The sequence below is a fragment of the Mobula hypostoma genome, chromosome X1, assembly GCF_963921235.1.
Source record: "Mobula hypostoma chromosome X1, sMobHyp1.1, whole genome shotgun sequence".
Taxonomy (NCBI): domain Eukaryota; kingdom Metazoa; phylum Chordata; class Chondrichthyes; order Myliobatiformes; family Myliobatidae; genus Mobula; species Mobula hypostoma.
Genome location: NC_086128.1, coordinates 34,256,294 through 34,283,624, shown reverse-complemented (window position 1 = coordinate 34,283,624; position 27,331 = coordinate 34,256,294). Strand labels below are relative to the sequence as shown.

The window sequence follows — 27,331 nt, the reverse complement described above, 5'->3', positions numbered from 1 at the left end:
CCGTTGTTTATCTTAATAACGCTTTGTGGTTGGTCTTCTACTTTAAAGCTGGCAGATCCACCAGGATCAGCTGGAGGTGCACCCTTCCGTTCCGGTGATGTATTAGCCTCAGGGCATGATCTGTACTGCGGTGGTTGTCTCCCTGTGGAGTCCAAACTTCCTCAGATTTACTCCATATCCGGCTGAGAGAGCAGAATGTGCACAGGCTACATCTGGCACAAAAATGAGTGCCTCATTGAAATAAATGGGAAGGGACAGCTGCTGGGAGAAGAGTAGGTAGTTTGAATGATTTCATCCAGTTAGTTTAAATGTAATTAATTACTTCTAAGTGTATTATTTAGCATTACATATTCCTTTAAGAAAACATTGAGCACATCTACAAGGAGTGCTGGCATAGAAAAGTAGCATAAGTTATCAAAGACCCTCACCATCAAGGCTATGCTCTCTTCTCACTGCTTCCATGAAGAAGGAGGCACAGTAGCCTCAGGTCCCACATCACCAGGTTCAGGAATAATTATTACCCCTCAACATCCGGCTCTTGAACCAGTGGGGATAATTTCACTCACCCCAATACTGAACTGATTCCACAACCTATGGATTCACTTTCAAGTACTCTACAGCTCATTCTTGATATTATTTATTTATTTATTTATTTATTTTTAAATTATTTTGTTTTTTTTCCCTCTTTTTGTATTTGCAGTTTGTCTCCTTTTGCACATTGTTTGTTTATCCATCTTTGTTGTGTATGTTTTTTTATTGATTCTGTTGTGTTTTTTTGTTCTACTATGAAAGCCCACATGAAAATGAACCTCAGGGTAGAGATGGTGGCATAAATGTAATCTGGTAATAAACATACTTTGAACGTTGTATTTATATTCATGTTATATTATTGTATTCAATGGTTTTTCAGTTTTGTGAATGTTGGAGAAACTAGAGTTCTTTTCTCAAGAAAATTGGAGGCTGAGCAGAGACCTGATAGAAGTTTATAAAGTTATGAGAGGCATAGATACTTTAGTCAGAAAGTCTTTTTTTCCCAGTGTGGAAATGTCAAATATTAGAGGACATGCATTTATAGTTAGAGGGGGAAAGGTTAAGGGCAAGTTTTTTTTCACACACTGTGGTAGTCACAAGGTCAAGTTGATCATCATATTGTATGCTAAGTATATATTTCTGACTGACCAACCTTGCAACAATGATTTCTTTCGGGATAAATAAAGTTTTATATGCAAAAGTACAGGTGTAATGAAAAGCTTGCTTGAAGCAGCATCACAGGTACATTGCATCAGATACACAACATTCACAAGATAGACAAATTCTTTAAATTACATACAATTTTTGCTAGAAAAATTACAATTAGAACAAAAACAAAGTTAATTATTATGCAGAGTGGTCAAAGTGACAAACAAAGTGCCTGAAATGGGGTAATGATGGAAAAAGATACGTTTGTAGCATTTAAGAGGTGTTTAAATAGGCTCCTGAATGTGCAGGGAATGGAGGGATATGGATCGTGTGCAGGCAGAAGAGGTTTGGTTTAATTTGATATCATGTTCATCATGGACATTGTGGGCTGAAGAGCCTATTCCTATATTGTTCTAATGTTAAAGATAAAGCCCAGCAATAGCTATGAAAGCCAGTGAGCCTAAGGACAAGACTGTCTAGGAGCATAGGCACAAAGCTGGACAAAGGGGCCTTGCCAGTCTGACAGAGGTCACCCTCCCAGAGGAGAACTGTGCTGGAAGATGGAGTGTAGTCCGCAGGCAAGTGTGAAGCGAGCTCAGATAGCTCAGTGGTCAGCAGGAAATCATTAGAAGTTAATGCTTGGTTGCAATTGGACTTGCACCTGTAGGCGAGTCTGTCAGTGTGAGGTTAGGTTACCTAATGAAATGTGACAGGTCGAGTATTCTGGAAAATTTACGCCACATTTGAATTAAAATGTGAAAGTCAAAGTTGCATTCAAAATGTTAAAAGCAATAAGTTCAAATTCACACATGAAATATAGAACAGGAAATGTACCCATCAAGCTGAAAATAAAAATCCATATGCAGGCACTTCATTCCACCCTTCGCTGCCTTTCTCAATGTCCTTGTTACCGTTTTCCCACACTGACCACTCCTACTCATTTATACAAACATGCCCCTCCCTGACTATTCAGCATGTCCCTTCCTATTTCCTATATTTCTGCTCTGCTAAGAAATGTCATTCTTCAATGCTCTAATTGTACCTGAAAATGAACAATAAAACAGCAGAAGCTGTAAATCTAAAATAAAAGCAGAAAATGCTGGAAATACTCAGCCAGTCAGGCCACACAATTGGTAAGAGAAACAGAGTCAATATTTCAGATTGAAGACCCTTAATTAGAACTGAGAAGCAAGCTTATTAAGTTGCAGGGCTGATGGGAAGGGGGATGTCTTTGATAGGGTAAAACTACGGGGGTAGGCTGTAAACAAAGTTATCAGGACAGTGGGTGAATGGGTGCAATTAAGAGTGAGAACATAGAGAAAAGAATGTAGGAGTTGCAAAATGCAGAGCAGAAAGTCATGCCTGGAAGATCAGGCTGTGCATGTCCCTGACTCCCAGAGCATAGAAGGTGAAAAACAAACAAACAGAGTCAAAATCGCAGACTAGTGACTGATACAGACAGAAATCAAGTTATCTGAAAGGTGTAGAATTCACTGCTGAACCCAGAGACTACATTGCGCCCAGATGGAAGATGAGGGATTGTCCCTGACTCTAGTCTTGGGCCTCATTTTAACAGTACACAAAGCCACGGACTGATAGATCAAAGTGAGAGTTCATGTGACAGACAACAGGAAGATCTGGGTCACTCTTGTGGACTAACGTAGGTGCTCTGATTATACTTTCCTCCTTCTCCTGCATTACATCAGTGCTTGCATCTTACAAGTTACTCATTCTGAAAGGGATTTAGAAGGTATTACATAGATCTAAAACCTTTTCAGTTTGCTCAATGTTCTTTTACATAAGAATATAAGTAAGAGGATCAGGAATAGGTTCTATGGCTCTTTGAAGCTGCTTCACTATTCATCAAGATCTTAACTGACCTTTACTTCAGTACTGTTTTCTAACACTATCCCTATATCTCTGATTCCCTTAATGCCCAGAAATCTTTTTGAATAAACTCAATGGCTAGACTTTCACAACTGACTGAAGTAGAACATTTCAAAGGCCCACCACCTTCTAAGTGAAGGAATTTCTCCTCACCTCAGTCCCAAATGAATTATCACTTATAAACTGTCCTACCCAGTTCTAGTCTCCTTGGTCAGGAGAACCACCCTTCCTGCATCTAGCTTGTCAAGTCCTTTTAAATTTCAATGATATCTCCTTTCTTTCTTTTTAACTAAAGAATGTTGTCCAATTTTTCCTCATGTGGCAAAGCTACCATCTCTAGTACCAGTCCTGTAAATCTTCACTGAGGTCCCTCTATATCAAGTAAATCTTTTCTATATAGAGACAAAAAAAAAATCCACTACCCCAAGTGTGGTTTTACCATTTCATAACAAGTTGGAGCAGAAATGATCATGCAGCCCCTCATGGCTGACCTTGTATATTCCCTGTAACCCTTGATTCCTATGAAGTGTAAGAATCTATCTAACCAACTCAGCTTCCATCTCTCTCAGACCTCAAGAATTCCAAAGCTGCAGAAGTCTTTTAGAAAAATGCTTGCCTCATCTCAATGTTAAGTGGTCAACTCCTTTTTTGAAATTGCTCCCTTATCTCATGAGTGAAAATATTCAGATGTCCACCCAACCAACCTTGCTTCACACACCAAGACTCATATTTCAATGGCATTGTGTCTCACGTCTAATGAATTTCTTCATTTGATCATCTCAGTCTTTCCCTGTATCACCGTCTCCCGCTGTCTTTTCCTCCATCTCCTCACCCTTCCTCCCCACTGCCTTTTCAGCCTGCTTCCACCCTTGTTCTATGAACACTTGGACACAAACAGCAGCTTTCAATAAAGTACTGTCACTGAAGATTGATTTGTTTTCCATTTATCTATCATTAGCCAAATGCAACAGTACAGAAGGTACTATTCCAATGGGATTGGATGCTGTGAAAGTGTTTTTGAATGTAATTTCTGGCTTGTTATTTTATCAATTACTATTTAACAAAAATGCCCAGCATGTTTACATATTAATTACCTTTTCCATTCACACTAAATTAAAGAATGCTCCACAAATGCCCAGAAGATTTATATTCTATTAAATAGCAATATGTAATTAGTGCACAAATAAGACTAACACCTTGAAATATTAGAACTTAGTTTACAGTTCCCATTCATAAGATATTTATTTGTCAAAAGATTAAAGCGAAAGCACTGAAACCAGCTAAAAGCAGTGTTGGTAAATTGTATTACATTGATATTGTTGCTGAAAGCTCACCGGTGGATTAACATGGCATATCACAATAAAACTGAAACAGAAAAATAAATTTGAGTTCCGAATCCTATTTTTTGTTTCTGTCAGTGGCCCGTAACATTTGGTTCAATGCCAATTCTCTCATGCTAGTCTTTTGGAGGTACAGATATACAGTATCTCTCACTGCCGATTCACTGTGAATCCCCTTCTGGCCCTGTAATTCCTAATATACCTTCTCCAGATGTGAACACTTTTCAGCTGCCACATTCAGGAATATGGGAAAGGGTTTAATGGTTCATTCCGCTTCTGGCACTTTATTAGCCCATATTACTTCTGGCCCCATTACTACTGTAAATCCAACCAAGAATAAATTTATATGAAGTGTTTAGCATTCGATTGGGAGGCCTAAACACTTCATTATCTTTTATTGCCGTTTGCATTGCCCACTGCAATTTGCAAGATAATGCACATATATAATAAAAATTAATATAAAAAATGTGTTTAGCAGGAATTATCACTTTGATTCATCTTTCCATACCTTGCTTAAAAATAGCATTTCAAGTTCAAGGTGATCAGCTGGAATGATGAGGAAGATCTGGTGAGATAGTGATGTTCTATTATACTGTATCCCAATTTAGTTTCAAGGAAAATAGATTCATACAGACAGGAATATTAGAGAGGCTAGATGACTTGTTTCCTTAGGGCAGTTCCAGGCAGGGGCCATACATGATTGGACTAAAAACCTTACTTTGTCTGATTCTAAATTCCAGTGATAAAATTGAGAATATAATTAGTTTTTTGGGTCCTATTTTAAAAGAAGAAACATTTGGTTTGAAAGCCGACAGAAAATCTTTTGGTGCTCAAAAGCAGTTAATGACCTCTCTTTTTAAAGGTATGAAACGGCCATTAAGCCCTCCTCTGCCCCCTGAAAGTGGTGATGCTGATGCTTCCTCGGTGAATGAAGACGTCACAGAGTTGCAATCTGTTACTGCAGACGGCACGCAGAAGCGAGAAAGAAAACTCCAGACTTTCACTCTTTGTGGGGTCTGTAACATTCAGCTGAACTCCGCTGCCCAGGCCCAGATCCACTACAATGGTAAATCCCACCAAAAACGACTTAAAAAGCTTCAGAATGGAAAAATGCCCACAAGCCAAGGTAAGGTTGGAACAAGGTATGCTGAGTAGAAGTTATTTCCCATAAACCACAGCATGTGGTTCATCCTTTAACAGAAGCAACCCACTTAGGTGAGCTACCGTCAGAGAGAAATATGGTTTACTGTCACGGTATTAATCATGTATGTGAGAATGGCTGTTATCCCTGTTGATAATTTCTTGCAATCTCTTTCTATCCAGAAAAGGTTTCTATCCTTAAAGGATTCATTATGATGGCTAATTGTTAGGTTTATGTTATCCTTTGGAAAGAAGGGAGTTTTAAGTGTTAACTGTGAACATAGTTGGAAAAGATTGGTTACATCTCTGAGCTCACATGTGCCACTGAAATAAAGTGTCACTCCTTTACCCCATCATTTGCTTGTGAGGCTGTTTAATTTCCATCTCTGCCTTGCCTTGCCCTGCTATGTCTCAATTCTAAGAAGTGGCCTAGAGTTTCTTTATATCTAGCCCCTCTTCATGACTCTAGTTGCAGAATGGCACGGTGCACCAGTTGAGAGGGGAAGACCACCAACTGGGAAACTGCCTGCCACTTTCAGTTCTGAGAAGTTTATCTCCCTTATTCTTCTGTAAACTGCCAAGGTTCCAAATCTAGGTTTTGAGAGAGGTGAGTGGGAAATGTATCCACAGAATATGATTATCACCAGTGGCTGAAGGAAAGAAGAAAGCAGGTGAGCCACAGGCAGAGTCCCTGAGTGAACCATTCAGCCATCAGCTTGAACTGTGCACAGTATATTACAGTACAGGCAATCGGAGGGGGTTTCTCACATTCTGGGACTCAGCATGTGGGAGTCAATAGAAACGTAAATTAATTTTATTCATTTTTTCTCATTTTTCAATATATGTGCTCTATTGACAAAAGATAAAATTAGATGAAACCTTGATTAAACATTATAAAGGTAATTTTTGATGACCACTAATATAGGAATATCACAAGAATAGAAGCTTACAGCACAGGAATAGGCCGTTCATGATGATCATCATGCAGTCATTTACGCTATTCTCATTTCTATATTTCCCACATCCCCATACTCTCCCCAGATTCCACCACTCACCTGCACAGTAGGGGCAAATTACAATGGCCAATTAACTCATTAGTTCCTGTGTCTTTTGCCTGTGAAAGGAAGCCCAGGCATTCACATGGGAGAATCTACAAATCTCATCCAGACAGCATCAGAAGTCAGGAGCAGGTCACTGGAGCTCAGAGGAGCAGCTGTACTATTCTGCTATCTGCATCTTTACTTAATTATTTGTTATCCATTGTTACTTGGATTCATAATTGATTCGGAAATGAGGTTTTTGTACTCTGCAAAAAAAGAAGAATTGAAATATTTTGAGCAGCACTTAAACCTTTATAAATAGTGGGCAACATCACATGGTCAATAATACCATGCGATCAAACCTCCATGCCCGCTTCTAATCAGAATGGTCTGTCAGACTGTGGCACATGATGACAAGATTTTGCACTTGCCGTTTCCAACAGTTATGTCCTTTTTATTACACTGTGCCTCAGCTATGCCTCCTTGAAGCTGCAGATTCATTCTCATCTCCTGTTAAAGAGGTGGAGCATAATTCACAAGCTCGGCCAGACAAACCATGCTATTTGTCTCTCAATGTAAGAAAATCTATGGCTATTTAAAAATAAATATGCACACTAATGATTTGTTAGATTCAGTTTATACAATTCTATGAATATTATTACAGCTAGATGACTGATTCCCTTGCGCAAACCTTGTCCAGAAATAAACAGTCAAGCAGCCAAATTGCTCCAGTAACATCAGCTCTCAATTTGTCCTTTGTTTGCTGATTTTTATGGTTTGTAAATATATAAACACATTCCTACCGGAGATTTTGACCATTTAAGAGGACAGTTTACTAATCTGCATGCAATATCACATTTGAAATGCACTTAAAGTTGCTTGTTAATAGGTGAGGTTTCATCATTTAACTGTTCTAAACGTGATAATGTGCTTTTGGCAATTTCACCAGTTGAATGCTTTATTCCTTTTTTCTGTCCGTGACTTTAATGAAAGTGTTTTCTCATTGAAAATAAATTATCTGTAAAAATGTGCACATGTTACAGGAACGTCGGGGAAATAGGTGAAATCATTTGCTTATGACTGGCAATTCTGAATACATTGATCCATTCCCATTCCAGGGAATTCTGGACTTGTACTGTCCAACTGAAGCTTCTGGATTTAGTGAATGACAGATGCCACTTCAGTGCTCTGCATTGGCCAGCATTCCCCAACATTATCCTGGGGAATCTGCTGCTCTGATTATACTACTGGAGATTTCCTTCATTTTGCTGGGATTACTCCACCTCAACAATGGGCAAAGAGACTTTAAGTTATTTTACTTTGACTGGTAGGTTGGTTTGAAGTTGTTTCTTGAGATGGGCATGAAGTGCCAGCATCCACGCATCAAAGTTGTAAAACACAGCTATGAATTTTGAACTGGAACCAAAATGTTCTACGTCCATTCACCTAAACGTGCTTGAGCAGCAAGATTGTTTTATGTCCAAATAGAATGTGGGGCCATAAAATTGACTCAAATTTTACAGCGTGATTTTTTTGGTTCTCTCACATTCTAGCCCTTTATCATCGGTTCAGGAGATTGCAATTTTCTTCTGAATCCTGTTCATTCGCAATCACATCCAAACAGCACAAGATTGCATATTACTGAAATGACGCCATGCAGTAAATGTTTCATAAATCACATATTTGAGTTTGTGTCTTCATTTATATTCTATGATAATTATAATGAGCTACAGCGATTGATTTTTCCCCTTACGCAAAATGATCCTTTTAATTAGAATTATCAAGCAAACACATTAACCAGATTTTGCTGTGCATGTTTTATAGTATGACTATAAAAAATACATTCAGAATAAAACAATTTATGAGAGCTAGAATTGCACTTTTTTTTTATAGATTTTGGTAATTGCATGTACTGAACGATGTGATAAGTTGTGTCCAAGTTCAGTGGAATAGATTGGCATTATATTGAAGCATTTGTCTAATAGACTTTATGGAAACATTGATTTTTATTTTCCATGGCATTGCTAATCCATTGAATCCAATAGGTATTCACATGCAACTGATGTTTGTTTTATGTTTAGCTTGGATGGCTCAGGCAAAAGGCCTTGAACCATACTAAAGATCAAAGCTTAACTGGAATAGTTTGGTTTCCTGAAAGTTTCAAAAATGCTCAGCCAGGCAGTTTGACAATGACAAATGCACTGGCTTCCCTACAGAGCTGAGCTGGGAGGTCTCCCATCAAGATGGATGAAAGGTCAAGAGAAAGAAATTTTAGGCCAGTAGGAGCTCCCTTGAGTGCAGCTGACAGTAAGTCTTTTAGGGGAGATACAAAGGAGTGTGGAGCAAAGCAAAAAGCTACTGGAGGAACTCAGTGTTTCAGGCAGCATCCGTGGAAGGAAATGGATAGTTTCAGGTTAAGGCCATTCATCTAGACTGAAAGGATAGAAGGGAAATGGCCAGTGTAAAGATTTAGGAGGGAAAGGTGGGGAAAGAGCTCGCAATTGATAGGTGGGTCCAGGTGAAAAGGGTTGATTGGAAATCAGAGTGATGAGGGCGAGGGAAGAGTCGAGAGGTGACACCCTTCCTGTTTTGGAGTAGCACCTGTTGTGACCACTCCAGAACAAGTTCTAAAGGTCGCTCTTCCTGCAGAGGAGCAAAATTACACTGCAATCCTGCAGGTGTCAAAGGAGTCCATTCCGTTGGTTAAAGGTTTTTGCCTGTGAACAAGAGACAATTCCCTCCATGTTGATCAGATGCTGGAAATCTTGAGCATCAGGAAATCCAGCCCTAATGAAATGCCTTGGACTGAAATAATGACTGTATTGCCCTCCATAGATACTGCCTGACTTGCTGAGCTGCTCCAGTATTTTGTATGCATACTGGAAGCTGGATCACTTGGCTCTAGATTTTGTGTGCTGCATGAAACTATTTGAATGAGAAATGAAATGTGAAGAAAGATTAGGGACTTAGTGCAAATTGCACAAAGGCTGCAATTTTTCTTTTGGGGGCCTGACTGACCATCTGACAGACTAAAGCACAAAGGAGTAGGGAGATGCTGAACAGAATGTGCTGGATGCACAAATGAGATCTCCTTCCATCTATGCATGAGCCTTTCTTTGTGGCTTTGATTTAACGTCAATCCTGCTTACTATTTTATATATATTTTTATTTAATTTACTAAAGCTATCTGCCATCACAATTAGAATTACAAAGTTATCTCTTATTCCATTTGTTAGAGTATAATGCAGTTTGCTTTGGCAACATTTTTCACCTAGCTCTCCATCCATGATTAGAAGATGTTGAACAGTATGTGGCATTATCGGTGAATAATTCCTGCTTAACATTCATTTATTGTAATTTTAATATTGCATGATTCAAACATGGTAAGTCTTAGTATGCTGCATGCGATTAGAATTTCCTCATCAAAGGCCTCGCTAGCATCCATAGTGGCAACTACCACCCTACCTTCATCAATCCTCTTCATCACCTCTTCAAGAAACTCTATCAAATTTGTGAGACACAATTGCCAGAGGAAGTGGTAGAGGTGGGTTCAGTTATAGCATTTAAGAGACATTCAGACAAGTACGTTGCTAAGAGGACTTTAGCGGGATATGGGCCAAATGCAAGCTTGGGACCAATTCAGGAAGGCAACTTAGATGGCATGGACTAGCTGGGCCAAAGGGCTTTTTTCTGTGTTGTGTAACTCCGTGACTAATTCATTTTTGTAGCTATCCTTTCCAACTAGATTAACCCAATCAACATGGAGGTCAAGGCACCCCATAGTTAGTGCACTATTCTTTCAACAAGCTGTCATAACACACAGCAAAATACTGTAAGAGCTCAGCAAGTCAAGCAGTATCTATGGAGGGGAATAAACAGTCGACATTTCAGTCCAAGATCCTTCATCAGGACTGATTTCCTGGTGCTCAAGATTTCCAACATCTGCAGAATCTCTTGAGTTTATAACTGACATTACCTGTTGGTTTATATTATACTCCTTCCCACAGTTTTAATGCTGAAGTGTCACTGAAGACTGAAAGGTTAACATCGAAGTTGCTAGAGTAGACCAGAGGCATTCAACTAATACCGTACTTCCTGTGGCCATTACTGAGTGCACAGTATGCTCAGGATTACAGGGAGCTGGAGGATTTTTTTCAGTGACTTATACTCTCCGAAATGGAAAAAAAAACCAAACATCTTCAGAGGTTTGATAAGACTTAGAACAACTTAGAGGCTTTAAAAAAAATTGACAGTATCCACAGATATTGGTTTCAGTCAGCTGCTGACAGAAGATTATAGAATGTCTCCAGATTAGAACAGGGCCTGTCTAAATCAATTCAGCAACAATGAGCTATTTGAATTTGTGTATACATGATACCAGTGCAGCACAGGTTTTACTCCACCATTCAGCATACCAGGTACACTAGAAGTGAAAAGCTTCCATCACCACAGGTTAGCCTGTGCTCCAATGGAATTAAAACAAAGCCCCTGTTGTCTGTGGTTGCAAGTGTAAAACAGTCTGGAGCTTCTAATACATGGAATTAAAGGGATATAAAAAAAAACCTCTCCCAGTTAATGATAGCAAATGTTTATATCCAAGTGTGAGCCCTCACAGATAAAGGACTGTTTTGGAGAAAGCAGAGCTATCCAACCTGGTAATGTTAATATTCATGCACAGGCCTGTTGTTAGTCTGCACTGCAGCATAAAGTACCTGAGTGAATATTGCTCTTCTGGATTAGGTATTTTTATTTTACTTATGTGGGCTTTACCTGCATTCTAATGATATCATAGTTAAGTTACTGGAGGAGGATTTGGAGGCCTGGACCACTGATCTGGAGAGACGAGATCAAATCCTACCAGGGAGCTAAGAATTACGATTAAAGCGTAAAAAAAAAGAAATATAAAGCAAGTGCCCAGAAAACTCAGCTGATTCGTTGTACTTCTGGAGAAACGATCATCAGTTCTTAGCTGGTCTGGCTTGTTTGTGACCCCAGACCAATAGCAATGGTAATCCAGAATTGTCATAGTTCAAAGAGGAGGTGAGGCAATGTATGGTGTCTGAAGCAGTGATGTCCATATTTCCTGAAGAGATTAAGAAAAAGTTGTAAGAAAATTAGATTTGCATTTATATAACACCTTTCACAACTTCAGGTTGTCCCAACTCTCTTGACAGCCAATAAAGTTCTTTTACAGTGTTGCTGTTTCAAGGTAACCAACATTGTGACGTGATTGCAACAGAAAGATTGCACAAACTACTGTAAAATAAATGACCAAATCAAAATACCACATAAGCTGGAAATCTGACAGAAAATGGAATTTACTCAGCAGATTCAGATGGTGCCTCTGTCAGGTCATTCAGGAATGTGTTGTGGGAAGACTTTTACACTGATACCCAGCACTCCTGATAATCAAAGTCATTTGGAAACAGTTGAAAAATAGTTTCAATGCAATTACACCATGATAACTATCTTTAAACTATATGAAACTTGTTAATTAATTTAAAATACTTGCATCAAAATTAAGAAAAATAAATACTAAACTTCCTAAAAATCTTTAAAATGATGGTTGGTGACTCCATTCAGATGAATGGGGCAGTGTTGAAAGCACCAGCTATGGTTAGTCTAATGCTCAGAGGCCATACTCTGTGTATCTAATTGGCTTGCAGAACACTCCCTGTGGGACAAAATGAGAGGTCAAATGTTCATGCATCTGATCTCTTGTAGACTCCTGATGTTCTTGCTCCAATGTAATGTTCCGTAATGGGCCTGGCAGCACGGTCATGGGCCTGCTATCTGCCTGTACTATCCAATGTTTCCAGAACTGCCGAGGTCTTTAGTGTTGGTCATTAACCAATAAATATTAGCTAGGATGCTAAATATTGAGTTCGTCATATGCACATGTACAATGAAAAGCTTAATTGCAGCAGCATCACAGACACGAAACATCAGAAAAGCAGCAGTCACAAGAAAGTCATAAATTAAGCATAATTTGTGCACTATTTTTACAAGAAAGAGCACAATTAGAACAAAGAAACACAAAGTTCACTTTAGTGCAAAGTGGCTATCCTGAGGTAGTGATTAGGGTTGTGCAGGTTGGTTTAAGAACTGAATAGATGAAGCGAAGTAGCTGCTGTTGAACTTGGTGGTGCTGGACTACAGACCTCTGTACCTCCTGCACAATGGTAGATGGTACCAGGCTAGATTGCCATGTCATAAATGCCATATGATCCTTTACATCCACATGGAAACGCAGGTCTCAAGTTAATCAAAACATGAAAAATGATGAAATTCCAACAATTTGAATTTAAATGTTTAATCTAGTAAAATCAATCATTTTTACCTCTCTTACTACTGGCAATTTTGCTTGGAAATGTGTATCTGCTAGGTACTTTGTTTTTTAAAGCTGACATTTCTTCTGCTTGTTTCTATGCAAGCTCATTCAATTAACAACGCAATCAAGGTGATTGCCATGTGCAGTCATTGCAAATCAGAGTACAATCAACTGTGTGCTCTGTTTGATATTTGGAGCAAATGAGTTTAATTAACACCTTGTTATTCATAAACCACCAAAGTCTACTGAAACTGTTGCATATAAATTGTGTCAATGACTTCACCAGAAGTAAGTGAAGCTGTCAGTTTAGGGCCAAATAATGTGCTATTTGTCCTATTGTATCAGGTGCTAAAATGCATCTACCCAAGTTCAGTCCCTCCAGCATTTTATGTGTTTTACCCAAATTCATTTTCTAGTAAAATAAAGACTAAAACTGAAACAAAAATTGAAAATGCTGGATATGTGCTCTGTGTCTGACAGCATGTTCTGTAAATAAATAGGTTGGGTATCTCTCAGGTACTTGCTTTCACTGGATCCAAAAGATAATTAAATGCTTTGCCAAAAAAGTGACCATTTATAATCCAAGCATCCAAAGTGTTTTACAGTCAGTAATTTTTTTTCAAAGTATACTCACCATCTTGTTTGTGGTGGGGGGGGGGGAAGCTACTGTGCAGGATTGAAATAAACTTCAGAGAGCTGTAAACTTATTCATCTCCATCATGGGCACTGGCCTCCCCATTATCCTGGACATCTTCAAGGAGCGATGCCTCAAAAAGGCAGCATCCATCATCAAGGACCCCCATCACCCAGGACATGCCCTTTTCTCATTGTTCCCACTGGGAAGGAGGTACAGAAGCCTGAAGGCACACACTAAGTGATTCCGGAACAGCTTCTTCCCCTCTGCCATCTGATTTCTGAATGGACATTGAACCCATGAACACCACCTCACTACTATTTATTTTTCATTTTGCACTACTTATTTAATTTAACTACTAAAAATATATTTACTGTAATTCAGTTTTTATGTATTGTATATGTCAGCGAAATGAAACCTGATTCTGACCTGTAATATATGGATTTGAGAAAAAAAATTGGCATAAATCTCTTGCAATGGTGCCAACAGAGCATCAAAATAAGAAGATATAGAAATAGGAATGAACCATGCAACCCCTCGTTATGAACAATCTTGGCTAATCCGGCACTAGAAGTCCATTTCCTTCCTCAATGTTTCGATTCCTTGAATATCCAAAACATGTTTGATCTCAGCATTGAATATGCTCAACAACTGAGCTCATAAACATCTCTGAGAAATTACTACCCTGAAAAGTAATATTTCATCATTTGAGTCTCATGTCCTGGGGCTATGCCTGACTGTCCAGCTAGGGGTGCAACCCCTCAGCGTCTTCATAGACCACCCTTCCCCAAATCATGTAGGTTTCAATGGGATGGTATCCCATACAGGCAACCAAGCAACATGCAAAGAGATAAAATCAGGGGCATAGAGAACAAGTAAGGTAAACTACATCTGTAGTAACAAAATGGAAAATAAAGAAAACATATATGCTTGCTATCTTAACAATTGATAAGGGAAAGTTTGTATAACCTTACTGACCTGTTCCAATCTGCCCAAATGTGACACACTATTTGCACTTGTCTTGCCTTTTCTACTCTGACTTCTGCTTTGACCTATTGATCCAACGAGGCTGCACTTCAGAGACACAAGTGACTCTGCAGATGTTGGATTCTGGAGCAACACACAAAATGCTGGAGCAACTCAGCAGGTAAGACAGCATCCATGGAGAGAAATGGACAGTCAACTTCTCAAATTGAGACCCTTCCTCTGGACTTAAACATAGAGGGGAAAGAGGATCTAGGAAGGAGATTGACTCAAAATGTCGACTCCATTTCTCTGTGTAGATGCTGCTTCACATGCTGTCTTCTTCTATTGTTTCGTGGGAGGCTGAACATTGGTCCAGATGTGGTGGTAGGAATTATACTGAGATTATTGGCTCTCCAGCTTAATGGGCCAGATCACAATTGAGCTGACCCAGTGTCCACAGTGCCCACCCACCTTTCCCTCTTTTGGCTGCAGAGGACTGAATCAGCTGACTCCCTGCACCCAGCAGGGCCCTGGGACCAAAGAAGCAACAATTGGCCAGAAGCTTCTACAGGCTGCAGCTGCTCTGTTTGGTCACACATTTGCAGAAGGTCCCGCTCCTTTTGGCCTTCTGCGAGCACATGACCAAAAGCAGAGGTCCAAGGTGTACAAGAGGTAGGATGCTGGCAGGTCCCTTTAGAACTCCTACATATCAGTCTGCTCAGCCTGTGTCCATGTTAGGGCGGTTGGAGCATGCACAGCCAAACACAGGGAGTCTGCTGTCTCTGTTCGTTTGAAGTTTTGTTGCCTGGTATCCTTTCTGTTGTCTACTGAGGGATGTTTGATACCATTAATTATTTTGCATTAAACTCTGTGTGGATGTTCATAAATAATCCTTTCTGTTTGTGGTTGAGTTTTCTGTCTCCTATTTTCCCCTTTCTTTGCTCCAGAATGTTTGTAAAATTATTTTTAGTTCTTGTAAAGGGGTTTATATAAAAGGATAAAGATGCTTTTTCCATTTAAAGATGTAAAAGTGGACAGCTGCAATTCCACTGTCCTTGTTTTATTTGATTTTAATTAAAATTCTTACAAGGAGTAAAAATTCGACTGACCATCACGGCTGAAAATTGAAAGGTCTTTTTACTAACCCATTGTGGCATGAAGAATTTTATTTTAATCATCTTCAGTGCTGCTGCTGGTGATTACAGATGCATTACTGGCAATTATAGGTGATGCGCTTGCTCTGTAAGCTGGCAAGAAATCTCAGAGGGGTGCATTATTCAAATTTTCTCCAGCACACAGAGAAACAAACACCATAAAAAAGCACAGGTCAGATCTGAGTAGTACAGCCAAGATGATAACTCTGTTTCAAAAGAATAACTGAAAAGCAGAAATGAGGGAATGTCAGTTATTTTTACCAAAGCAAACCTTTGAAAGGAATAATGAAAATGGATTTTGTTATCAAGCCTCCATTTCACAGTCCACATAATGACTGAATAGAGAGGTAGAAATTTGTTGGTAGCTTATAATGGAATGGAGTATTGGTGCTGTTCATTGCACACGGACTTCCATACTGTTCGGTTAACACAAAGCAGAGGACCAATTTCTACCTGAAAGGCTCTTTGCCTCGTAATAAAAGCAGAAAGTGCTCGAAACACTGCAAATCTCACTGCAGTGGAGGGAGAAACAAAGCTGATGCTTCAGCTCAACAACTGAGGTCTTTGTCTCTGTCTCCATGGAAGCTTTTCTAACATCTACAGCATCTACAGCCTTTTTGCTTTGGCTTTCTCATCTGCTTCTGTCGGCTTACATTCCTCTTTTACCCCCCTCTATTCCACTTTGTTTCTCTTCTGAGAACAAAGAGATCTGCACATGCTGGAAATCTTGAACAACACATGTATAATGCTGGAGGAACTCAGCAGGTCAAGCAACAACTATAGAGAGGAATAGAGTCGACATTTCAGGCTGAGACTCTTCATCAGGACTGTAAAGGAATAAGAAGGCAGGGACAGGGGAAAGAGTACTGTACAAGCTGGCAGGTGAACAGTCGGTAATTTGGGCCGAGACTCTTCATCAGGTCTGGCACCAGTCCTGATGAAGTGTCTCATCCAGAAACATCAACAGTTCATTTCCCTCCAGAGATACTGCCTGACCTGCTGAGTCCATCCAGCATTTTATGTGTGTTTACTGTTTTTCCAGCTTTCATCTTCCCTAATTTTTTTTCTGGTTTATTACATTCGCCTCCTGATTAGGCGTTTCATTGTTTCCTTCTCACCCTCTTCCTTTCAGACACACAGAAAAGAAAGTAAGTTGTATTTTGACAGGTGCAGTAGCTAATGGTGCTGGGCTGCTCTTTAGGTGACTCTATGGGAGAAAGCCTCCAACTCTAATCCCGACCTACTCCCACATTATTTCTCACCTTGGTCCCACTCATTTCATGCCACACTCCCCAGCCCCTATCATCCCAATAATCCCTTTATACATCTAGAGCATCAGCTCAAAGCATCCACAATTTCACCTGTTAACCAATTAATTTGCACTTTATTTAAAATCTGTCTTCACTTCTCATCAATGATAGTGACCTGAAGCACTCACTCAGTCCGTGTCCTAAGCATAGCCTTGCCTTCTGCAGGTCCATATTTCTTAACAGCATAGGAGACCACCTTAGCTTATTGAGTCTACACGATTCACAGAGCAACCCCATTTCTCCCCCCACCTCCCTCTATTAACCACTAACTGCCTCTACAACCTATGCTCTCTACATTCCCATCACCTAAGTTACCCCTCCCACTAGATTCCGCTACTCACCAACACGGGCAATTCACTTTGGCCAATTAATCAACCAGCTTGCACGTTTTTGGAATGTGATGGTAAATTGGTGCACCCCGAGGAAGCCAACACAGTCACATGGACAGTCTGCAAACTCCAGGCAAGACAGTATATTGTACACCAGATACACCTTTCGTCTGGACTGAGAGACGGAGGGGAAATAGCCAGATACTCACTCTTCTCTCTCAACTGCCCATCACCAACTCCCTGATCGACCTGCCGCTTGCCAGCTCTTGCTTCACCCCTGCCTTCCATCTCTTGCACTGGCTATCGCCCCTCTATCTTTCAGCCCAGATGAAGGGTCTCAATCAGAAGCATGGACTTGCTATTTCCCTCCACAGACGCTGCCCAGTAAACTGAGGTCCTCCAAAGTTTTGAGGAGATGTAAACAATCTGGTGAAAAGGATGGTTGTTGGCTGCTGACATTTAATACTGAGAAATGTGAAGTATTACATTTAGATAGGTAGAATGAGAAAGGCATTATAAACTCGAGGGCACAACTCAGAAAGGGGTAGGTGAAGATAAAGATGTGTGGGTATATACCTAAATTTCATTGAAAGTAGCATGAAGACTGAGTAACTGGTTAAAAGAAACATTGAGGACCCTAGGCTTTATAAAGCTGTAGAACGTACAGGAAACAAACCCAATTTCCTTAGTCAGTAGGCATAGCTACATTCCCTTGTCCCAAGTCATAATGAGCCATTCTAAACCTCTGGTTTAACTGCAACTATCATCACACATCGCACATCACAGGAACCAGCCCCTCCTCCATGGACTCTGTCTACACTTCTTGCTGCTTCAGTAAAGCAGCCAGCATCATCAAAGATGCTATCCACACTGGACAATCTCTCTTCTCCCCTCTTCCATCAGGCAGAAGATACAAAAGCCTGTAAGCATGAGCCACCAGGCTCAAGGACAGCTTCTATACCATTGGTATCAGATTCTTGGCCTCACAATTGACCACATTATGATTTTGCACTTTATCGTTTGCCTGCACTGCACTCTTTTGGTAGCTTCTACACTTTACCCTGCATTATTACTTTTTTATCTTATTCTAGTTCAATGCACCGTGTAATGATTTACTCTGTATGAACAGTATGCAAGACAGGCTTTTCACTGCATCTTGCTACATGTGACATAAAATTTTTAAAAAATACCAGCTTGAGTGTTGCATCCAGTTCAGGTAAGATATTGCTTTAGAGAGAGTGAGATGCACTGAAATTGCAGGGATACAGGACAGTAGTTATCCTGCGGACGGGGGAAGCTGGGTTTGTTCTCTTTGGAACAGAGGATATTGAAAGATTAAGCACAAGATTCTATTGATGCTGGAAATCACACACACAAAATGTTGTCGGAACTCAGCAGGTCAGGCAGCATCCATGGAGAGAAATATAGCAGTCGACATTTCAGGCCGAGACTCTTCATCAGGACTGTAAAGGAAGCGGGCAGAAGCCAGAATAAGAAGGCAGGGACAGGGAAGGAGTACAAGCTGGCAGGTGAACAGTCAGTGAAACCAGGTTAGGGGGAAGGGAGGTTGAAGTAAGAAATTGGGAGGTGATAGGTGGAAGAGATAAAGGGCGACAGAAGGAGGAATCTCTTGGGAGAGGACGGTGAAAGGGAAAGAGGATAGGAACCAGAGGGAGGTGATGCCCAGGTGAGCAGAAGGGGTAAGGGGGTAACCTGAATGGACAATGGGAAAAGTGAGAAGGAGGGAGGGGGAAAGGGGATGTGGTCATTTAAAATGATGAAGGTTGTTGAGTTCTCATTGGAGGAATGGGAAGAACTACAGGAAATAGATGAAGTTGATCAGGAAAGGAAACCAAAAAAAAATGATATGCTGGATAAAGTAAAATTCCTGAGAGGTTAAGGGTCTGGAATACACTGTCAGAGGATAGGAGTGGAAACAGGTTCAGCCCTCATGTTCAAAAAGGATCATGATGGGCATCTGAAAGGAATGAATTTGTAAGGTTGCAGGGAGAAGAGGAGTAGTAGAACTGATTGGATTGCTCTTACTTAGAATGGGTACAGGCTCGATGGGCTGAATGGCCTCCTTCTGCACTGTGATAATTAAATAGAGTTTTTTTCTGTAGACAACCATGGTAAAATCCCTATTGGATTTTCAGGAGAAAAGATTGAATTCAATGAAAATAAGCAATGAGCCGTAATTTAAGCTGAGCAAATGAAACAAGTTCTCTGTAAAATACCTTCCCTCGGGCTACGGTTAAGGATCGTCACATACAAATTACTGTGTAACATTAGATTGACAAACAAATGGACTAACTGTATGTCTGGAAAATTAATAAATCATTTTAAGGCTGGGGTAAAACAACTAAAAACTAAACTTGAATGTCTTTTATTAAAATTGTCATGCTTAGACAGTAGCTCTTCAGGGTGAATCACACTTCCGATTTGTTTTATTTCAATTTAATGTGGGCAATGACTGGGTTAGGAATGAATAATTTTTCATTGTCCCTTAACAGCTGCCCCTGTTCATTCTGGGTTTCTGAGCTCAAGTCACATGGGATTTTTGTCTATATTAATTTGTGTGATCCTAACTAACCTCAGGGATTGTGGCAGCACAATAGTATGTTATTGGGCTAGTAAACTGGAAGCCTGGACTAATAATCTGTTGAATGTGTGCTAAAATCCCATACTAGTAGTAAGGGGATTTAAACATAATTAAGTAAATGTGGAATTTGAAAGCCTGTATCAGTAATGTTAAATATATTTGTTTCAACTCTACCATTAAGGAAATTTGCCAACCTCAATCCTATGTCATTGACTTTTAACAGGTTTCTAAATTGCTTTATGAAGTTGTAATTTTTTAGGAAAAGCTGTAAATCATAAATCGGGACCAAATAGCCATTGGCCCTGGCGTACTCAGTCAGATGACCCTGTGACCTACATCAGTGAAGAGATGGACTTGTATTTAAATGGAGAAGGATTTGTCTCACCTGCCCCAGACTCTTTCCTGACTAGACTTGAAGTCGTATAAGAGCAGAAGACATAGGAGCAGAATTGGGCCATTTGGCCCATCGAGTCTGCTCCACCTTTCAATCATGGCCAATTTATGTTCCATCTCAACCCAATTTTCCTGCCTTCTCCCCGTAATCTTTGATGCCCTTACTAATCAAGAACCTGTCAACCTTCACTTTAAATATAGCCAATTACGTGGCCTCCACAGTTGTTTGTGGCAGTAAATTCCACTGATTCATCACCCTTTGGCTATTTTTGGGAGGACTTAACATTGACATCAGGCCCAAGGAAGAGTCAAATAAAATGCAAGGAACTCATCACTCATTACTTTTCATCAACAAATGAATTGGTATCGAACTGTATTCAATACATGAATCTGTATTGAACATTACCTGAAGTAACCATGTACAAGCAGTACACAGAACTCACTATAGGTAAGGGAGTTCAGTATTTGTTACCCAGTCAGAGGTGCTACATTACTGATGAGCTATTCAAAACCAGAAGGAAATGTCGTTACACTGATTGGCTGGTGGTAAGAGACTGAACAGGAGAGAACATACTCCCGACTTTGTCCTCACCACTCTGCTTGTGGTAGCGCCATTTGTCCATGATGGTCGTACTAGGGCTTCTTACAGATGCCAGAATTTCACCGTTTTCTGTGGCTGGAAGCAGGGAATCCCCGAGGCACTTTGTGTCGTCACAGTGGGATGGCTCCGTCTCTCTCCTTGTGACCCAGTATTTCTCCAGGGGATTCAAGATTCAAAATTGCTTAATGTCATTTTCAGTACACAAGTGTAAGGGAGAATTAAATAATTGTTACTCCAGATCCAATGTAGACAAAGCGCAATAATAAAAAAACACAATAAATATATTGTAAATACTATACATAAGATAGCCTTATATACATTGATTGTATGTCCATAAAGTGACACGGCTCAGGAATGTCTGTATGTAAGGTGACTGACAGGAAATGATAAGGTAATGGTGGTTGGGGGTGTGCAGGGAAGGTTGGTCCAACGAGGAGTGTTGGGCACTGCTCAACCTCTATGTTCTCAGATGCCCAGTTATAAATGGATGACTTAGTAAATATTATCATTTCCTTAAACTGACTGACTGTCGGTAAAAGCCATGTTCAACATGAATGCACAAAGGATAGGGAAAGTATTTGCAACTTCACCCAGAGATGCCCATTATCAGAGAGGACTGGCTTTAGCAGCTGTTATTTATTCTTACCCAATATCAACAATCATTGGGAGATCCAGTAACATCCCATGATGGGTTGTGTTGTTTTCTGGTCCTTGAGCTGTTTTGCTTCTGGTATTAACCCAACTTTGTCTATTGATTAACCATGGATACTTCCCTTATTGTGGGTAAGCTGCACTTGTGCAAATTATTTTCAGCTGTCGTGCGGAAACTGTGACTTGTGCAGTTAGTCAACAGGCAGATGCCAGTATATCACTGTCCCAGTGAAAGAGTTGTACTAGACATGCTCCCAGCCACATCGTTCTGATATGCAAGAAACCAACAAAGTGGGAAATTGTGTTTTTAATCACAGGAAGCAGTTGAATAATCTTTCCATTCTAGACTTCAGAACTGTGATGGAAAATGCCATTGGCATTGTTGCCATGCAGTGCTCACCAGTGCTTAGCTTGTGTTTCACCAGGACTTCTTGACTTCAGAGATCATAACAAGATTATGTTTTCAGCTTGCTTAATATTGACTTGAAATTGAACCCACTTGTATCTGTTTGTAACGTCCAAGTTCTACACATTTTAATATGATTGTCCCTTTTCCCAGTGGAAGTCTTGCCCATTGAGAAATCAACCGGGCACTGCCATGCATCATGGATCCCGTGTCATTTCACCAAAGTTACTTGTATGCATGATTGCATTTGATAGTCACTTCACCCTGTCCAGAATGGAGTGGATAAGTGCAACGTATAATCTGTGTTTCTCAGTCACAATATAAGAATCATCAACCATATGCAAATTAATGTGTCCCCACTGGCACATTGATATATTAATATCAGATTATTGACTGATTACACAAGAGATGATTTCTGCAAGACGGCTAAAAAGATAACTTGCACAGTTCAGCTTCTCCCCAATGTGGAGAGCATCCATGGACAAAGTTGGGTTAGAAGTAAACACAGCTCAAGAACCAGAAAACAATATAAAAGACATGAACTTGACTGAGCTAATATTAAGCTTTTGTTCTAATATCTTTAAAATGCTCACTCAGCATGTGACCAGCCAGGACATCAAAAGGGCAGTGTAGCTATCAGGAGCCTTCTACTGCAGCAGCAATTGCAGGACATCTGTCTGAGTTCAACCTCAGTCTCACAGTAATGCAGGGCCATTTGCAGCAGGGAAGTGAAGCTTCGAGAAGGATTGTGTTGTGGAGCGGGGATCGGGTGTGATCTGGGGAAAGTGATGGGGCCACATGCAGTATATGAAACGCACTTGCTCCATTCACTTCCCATTTTCCCTCATCTCACTGCACTGTGACTGCCATGGAAAGTGTACTTTAAGGCACTGATTCCCCTTCCAATGCTGAGTGCAAGAACGACATGACAACCATAAACTTGTGTACAGCTGCCAAAGGGAAAAGTGCATGCGGTATTTTAGCAAATGGAAGGTCCAAGCCACTCTTGACTTTTTTATTCATCAATTGGTTTGCCGATCCCCCAACTGCGCATGTGAGCTAAACACTATACCCAAATCATTCTACAATACTCAACCTCCACGGAGTTGTATTCTTAGCATGACTAGGCAAACTTTTTTGAAGTAAAACTGGAGAATGCCGGAGATACTCAGCAGGTCAGAGAGTGTCCATGGAGAAAGAAATAGAGTTCAAGTTCAGATCTAATGTAAGAGTTAATGATTGGGTGCCACGGTAGCATAGAGGTTAATGTGAAACTATTACAGCTCAGGGCGTCAGAGTTTGGAGTTCAATCCCATCATTCTCTGTAAAGAGTTAGTACGCCCTCCCCTTAGAATGTGTGGGTTTCCTCCGTGTGCTCCAGTTTCCTGCCACAATCCAAAGGTGTACTAATTAGTAGGTTAATTGCTCATTGTAAATTGTCCCATGATTAGGCTAGGGTTACATCGGGGGTAGTTGGAGGCGGCACACTTCGAAGGTCCAGAAGGGCCTATTCCATGCTGTATCTCAATAAATAAAAATAAAAATCAATTACATCTTGTCAGAACTTACTGAGTATTTCCATCATTCTGTGTTGTTATTTCAGGATTCTAGCATCTTCAGTTTCTTTCCTCTTTGATTACCATTTAGTTATGGCTTCTACCTACAGTTGTTGTGTTCGATGCTGTTGTGGATCTAACTGCTGGATCTCCCAACCCACCAGCACTTCAGAACCATCTCTATATCCTGTGCCATCATTCAAAAGGGCTCCCTAATCATCACCATCCCAGGAGAAATTACAGACTGTCGTTAAATTCTGACCTTGTTGGCAATAACCCCATCCTGTAAATGAACCAAAAATAAAAGACAAGAGGGTTCAACAGTGTTCTACATGAGGTGTGGAAGAGGAAGAATACATCTTATCAGCTGTCTCCTTCAAGTGACTCCAACAGGCATTTGATTCTAGGATATGACATTCAAAATTTTGCTTAGCTTTACAATAATATGTATTTATTAGTCAAAGCAAACTGACTGATATTAGTAAATCAATAACCCACCCCCCGACACCAATTGCTAAACACTATTGATGATGTACTGTATTTCCTCGAACAAATAAGCATACAGCTTTGATTTAGGATTTCTTGGTTTATTTTGCCATTGTGTGGGAGACTACGGCTGTTTGTTGCTGCCAGGCCTCATTTGCCTTGATCAGCTGAGTAGCTCTGTGAACGTAACACATTGTGGCAAGATGTACTATGGATATCCAACACCGCGTACTTTCATTCTCATTTTCTAAACCTCAAGCACATCCACGGACAAGTGTCCCTATGCTTTTTACCATCAGACTTCACAACAGAAATAACGTACAGCAATGTGGGCAGCACTTCTGAAGCGAGGTATGTTTGTGTTTTATATTGGTCTATTGTAATACTTGCTGTTTGCAAGGAAAAAAATGCAATGAGATTTGTTATAATCAGGATATATTAGTCTTCAACACAGGAAAGGTGTTTGGCAGAATTTCATCTAGAAAATATTGCACCTAAGGATTTCTATCAAATATTTTAAGATCAATGCGAAAAACATTGCACCTTGCAATTAATTGATATATGAGGATGTGAATCAGTATTTAGTTTCACTTTAGTACTCAATGAAACTTAGAGATGCTGCAACTTCTTAAAATAGCATTACTTTTCGAATGAAACAGTTGAAAGAACTATTTGGAGTCAATTTAAAAGTCAAGTTTAAAGTTCAAAGATGCTTATAAAATGCAACACTTGAAACTGAAATTAATTTCCAATCTTGAAGTACAGAATATTGTAAAATGGTGGCTGACATTTGTTGTTTTTCTCTTCTCAACAGCCCTTCAGATTTTATGCACTTAGATCAATGTAATAATGTGATTTACCTTAAAGCAGAGTTTTATTGTAACTGTTGACTAATAAAATATGCACTTTACAAAGTAATAAAGTGGGCAGAAGAGGAAAAAATCTGGTTTGCATCTCTTTATCGTTATTCATGCCTTGGGTATCAGTGTATGGAAGACTCATGGACAAAGAATGTCATTGAAATAAGCTTGATGTATTTTATAATTTTGTTGCAAATAAAAATCATTGTTTTTTTTGTTCCTGTTGTACTGTTGGACCCAGATTGTTATTAACTTCAATAAAAATCGAATTCTGTCAGATACTGCTTGATAATTTGTATATAAAAATGCAATTGGATCCCTTTAACCTCCCAATCTGCAAATGAGATTGAACTAAAATTAATTATTGTGCAATATACAGTATGATCTTTACCAGGAAGTGGTTAACCTGTCAAAGATCTTAAAGTACTGGACCAATGTATTCAGAGTGCTGAGTGATGAGGTTATAAATAATTGAGGAACAGTTTATGCACATATATTTAAATATTGCATCTGGATCGGCAAATCTGTGCAACTGGAAATGTCTGAAGCTCTTGACTTTGAATCAACCATCTATTGCATATGTTTCTAAAGAACTTTTTAAAAATATTTGCATTGAAGTTGATCATCATTGCCATGGTGATGCTTTTAAATGATCATCTTATGCTAGAATGGCACCAGTTTAACACCAGTAAATAGGTATGTTGTTGCTTTTCATTGTGTTTCAACCAAGTAGCTAATCACCATTTGACAGTTATCATTTAAGGTATCTTAAATAGTGCTTGTGTGACTAAATCCCTATCATAATCCAAAAATGACAATTTAATTACTGAAAAATTCACCACAACAGCTTTTGCACAATGTTTATAAATGAAATATCTTTAGTTCTGAGTATAATTCTTTTCACTGAATTGATTTGTTGGATTGGAAGCTATATGCAAATTGACAAGTCAACATCTTTAAATTATTATTTTATATCTCCAGGACTTTTATTACTGCACCCCCTCACTCTGTAAATAACACAGTTGCTAAAGAACAACAAAATTTTACCAACTAGTGGAAAAGTAGCTCCAGTTGTAAATATGCACCAATATATTTGCAACAAAGCATTTCCCAGCTTTAACATGATTTTCAGACTTGTGCAGAATGCAGTTATGTGATTATCACCTTGCATGGATACGCATTTATCCTAAACCATAACTGAACCATACACATTTGATGTTTGGTTTCTGAGAAGCCCACTGTAGTCAATTTTCAGACACTCTTCCTGATTAATATGATTATTCAACATTCATCTCTAACACTGCATATATTCTTCTTATTATTTTTCACAATTTTTTACCGGATCTGTTGACCTTTCTGAAATTTTATTTTGCACTTCTGGGCATCTTGCTTGAAGGCACACAGTGGCATTTCAGATTTGTAAAGGGGCAATTCAGGATTCCAGACCGAAAAAGAGAAACAGAAGATGCGTATTGTTGGGTTTGGTCACATCTTCCCTATTAAAATTCAGGTTAACCAAAATCAAAATGTAATTATAAAGACTGCAATCCTTCACACTTACTAGTAAATGGATGCAAGAGTCAAGAGACTTGGTTTTGGCCCAGTTTTCAACTGCATGAATTCTAAAACAAAAATTGAGAGGGTTATCCTTGGCCAGACTACAGACTTCTACCTTGGGAGGACTTTAGTGATGTAGATAAATAGTAAACCTCAAGATCTTGAACATCTAAAGATCAATGTAGCAAAATGCACACAGACAAATACGTAGTGTATAGCTTTTACCAAATACTGCATCCGCTTTCGCTTTGAAATTAATGTGTTGTAATAATACTCACATGTTTTTGTCAAGTTCAGTTCCCAAGGGATCACGAACAGCAAGGACAAATGTATTTTTTTTTTATTTGAGTTATAAATAAACTATTAACGATTTAACTCCCATCACCCGAAACAGAAATTAACTCAGCCGAGAGATACGACTAATGCTCAGTTGCGAAGTGTAATAATGAGACAAATTGATATTCCCGCTGGGAATGTCAAGTGCTTCAGAAAATGATGTGCATAACAATGAATTTCTAGACAATGTTTTAATATCCTTATAGGAAAATCTCAGACAGATTGAGTAGAGAAGTGGCCATTTGAGATTTCTAGAACAGCTGCGTTCCTTATGAGCTTTAAGTAGTTCAGTCGGGATTCACACATTGAAGTATGGTCTAGCTTGGATAATCCCTAGAGTTGTGGGTAGAGGCAGGAATATGGCATGGGACAGCACTAAGTCTGCAAATAGTGCACAAAATATTTGTTGGAAGAAGTGCAAAGCAGGAGGGATGTCCTCATCCATAAAGCAACCATACATGGCCTGAGAAGGCAGGTGGAGCAGATAGTCTGGAGGTCACAAGAACATAAGAAAACAGGAGCAGGAGTAGGTCACCTGGCCCTCAGGCTGCTCCACCGCTCATACTGATAATG

General features: G+C 39.6%; 1 protein-coding gene across 4 annotated transcripts in view; it reads left to right on the top strand.

Moving 5' to 3' along the window:
* LOC134340256 (zinc finger matrin-type protein 3-like) overlaps nt 1–25,096 on the top strand; it is a 190,960-nt gene extending 165,864 nt beyond the window's left edge. For 2 of the 4 annotated variants that reach the window (XM_063037272.1, XM_063037273.1), the window contains exons 2-3: nt 5,269–5,532; nt 23,630–25,096. In XM_063037272.1, the coding sequence (XP_062893342.1) occupies nt 5,269–5,532; nt 23,630–23,808 (443 nt within the window). In that variant the 3' untranslated portion in view covers nt 23,809–25,096. Of the gene's footprint in view, nt 1–5,268; nt 5,533–7,704; nt 8,260–23,566 lie in introns of those variants that run through there. The other 2 variants (XM_063037275.1, XM_063037274.1) reach the window with 2 other exon arrangements.
* Nucleotides 25,097–27,331: the final 2,235 nt, after the last annotated feature.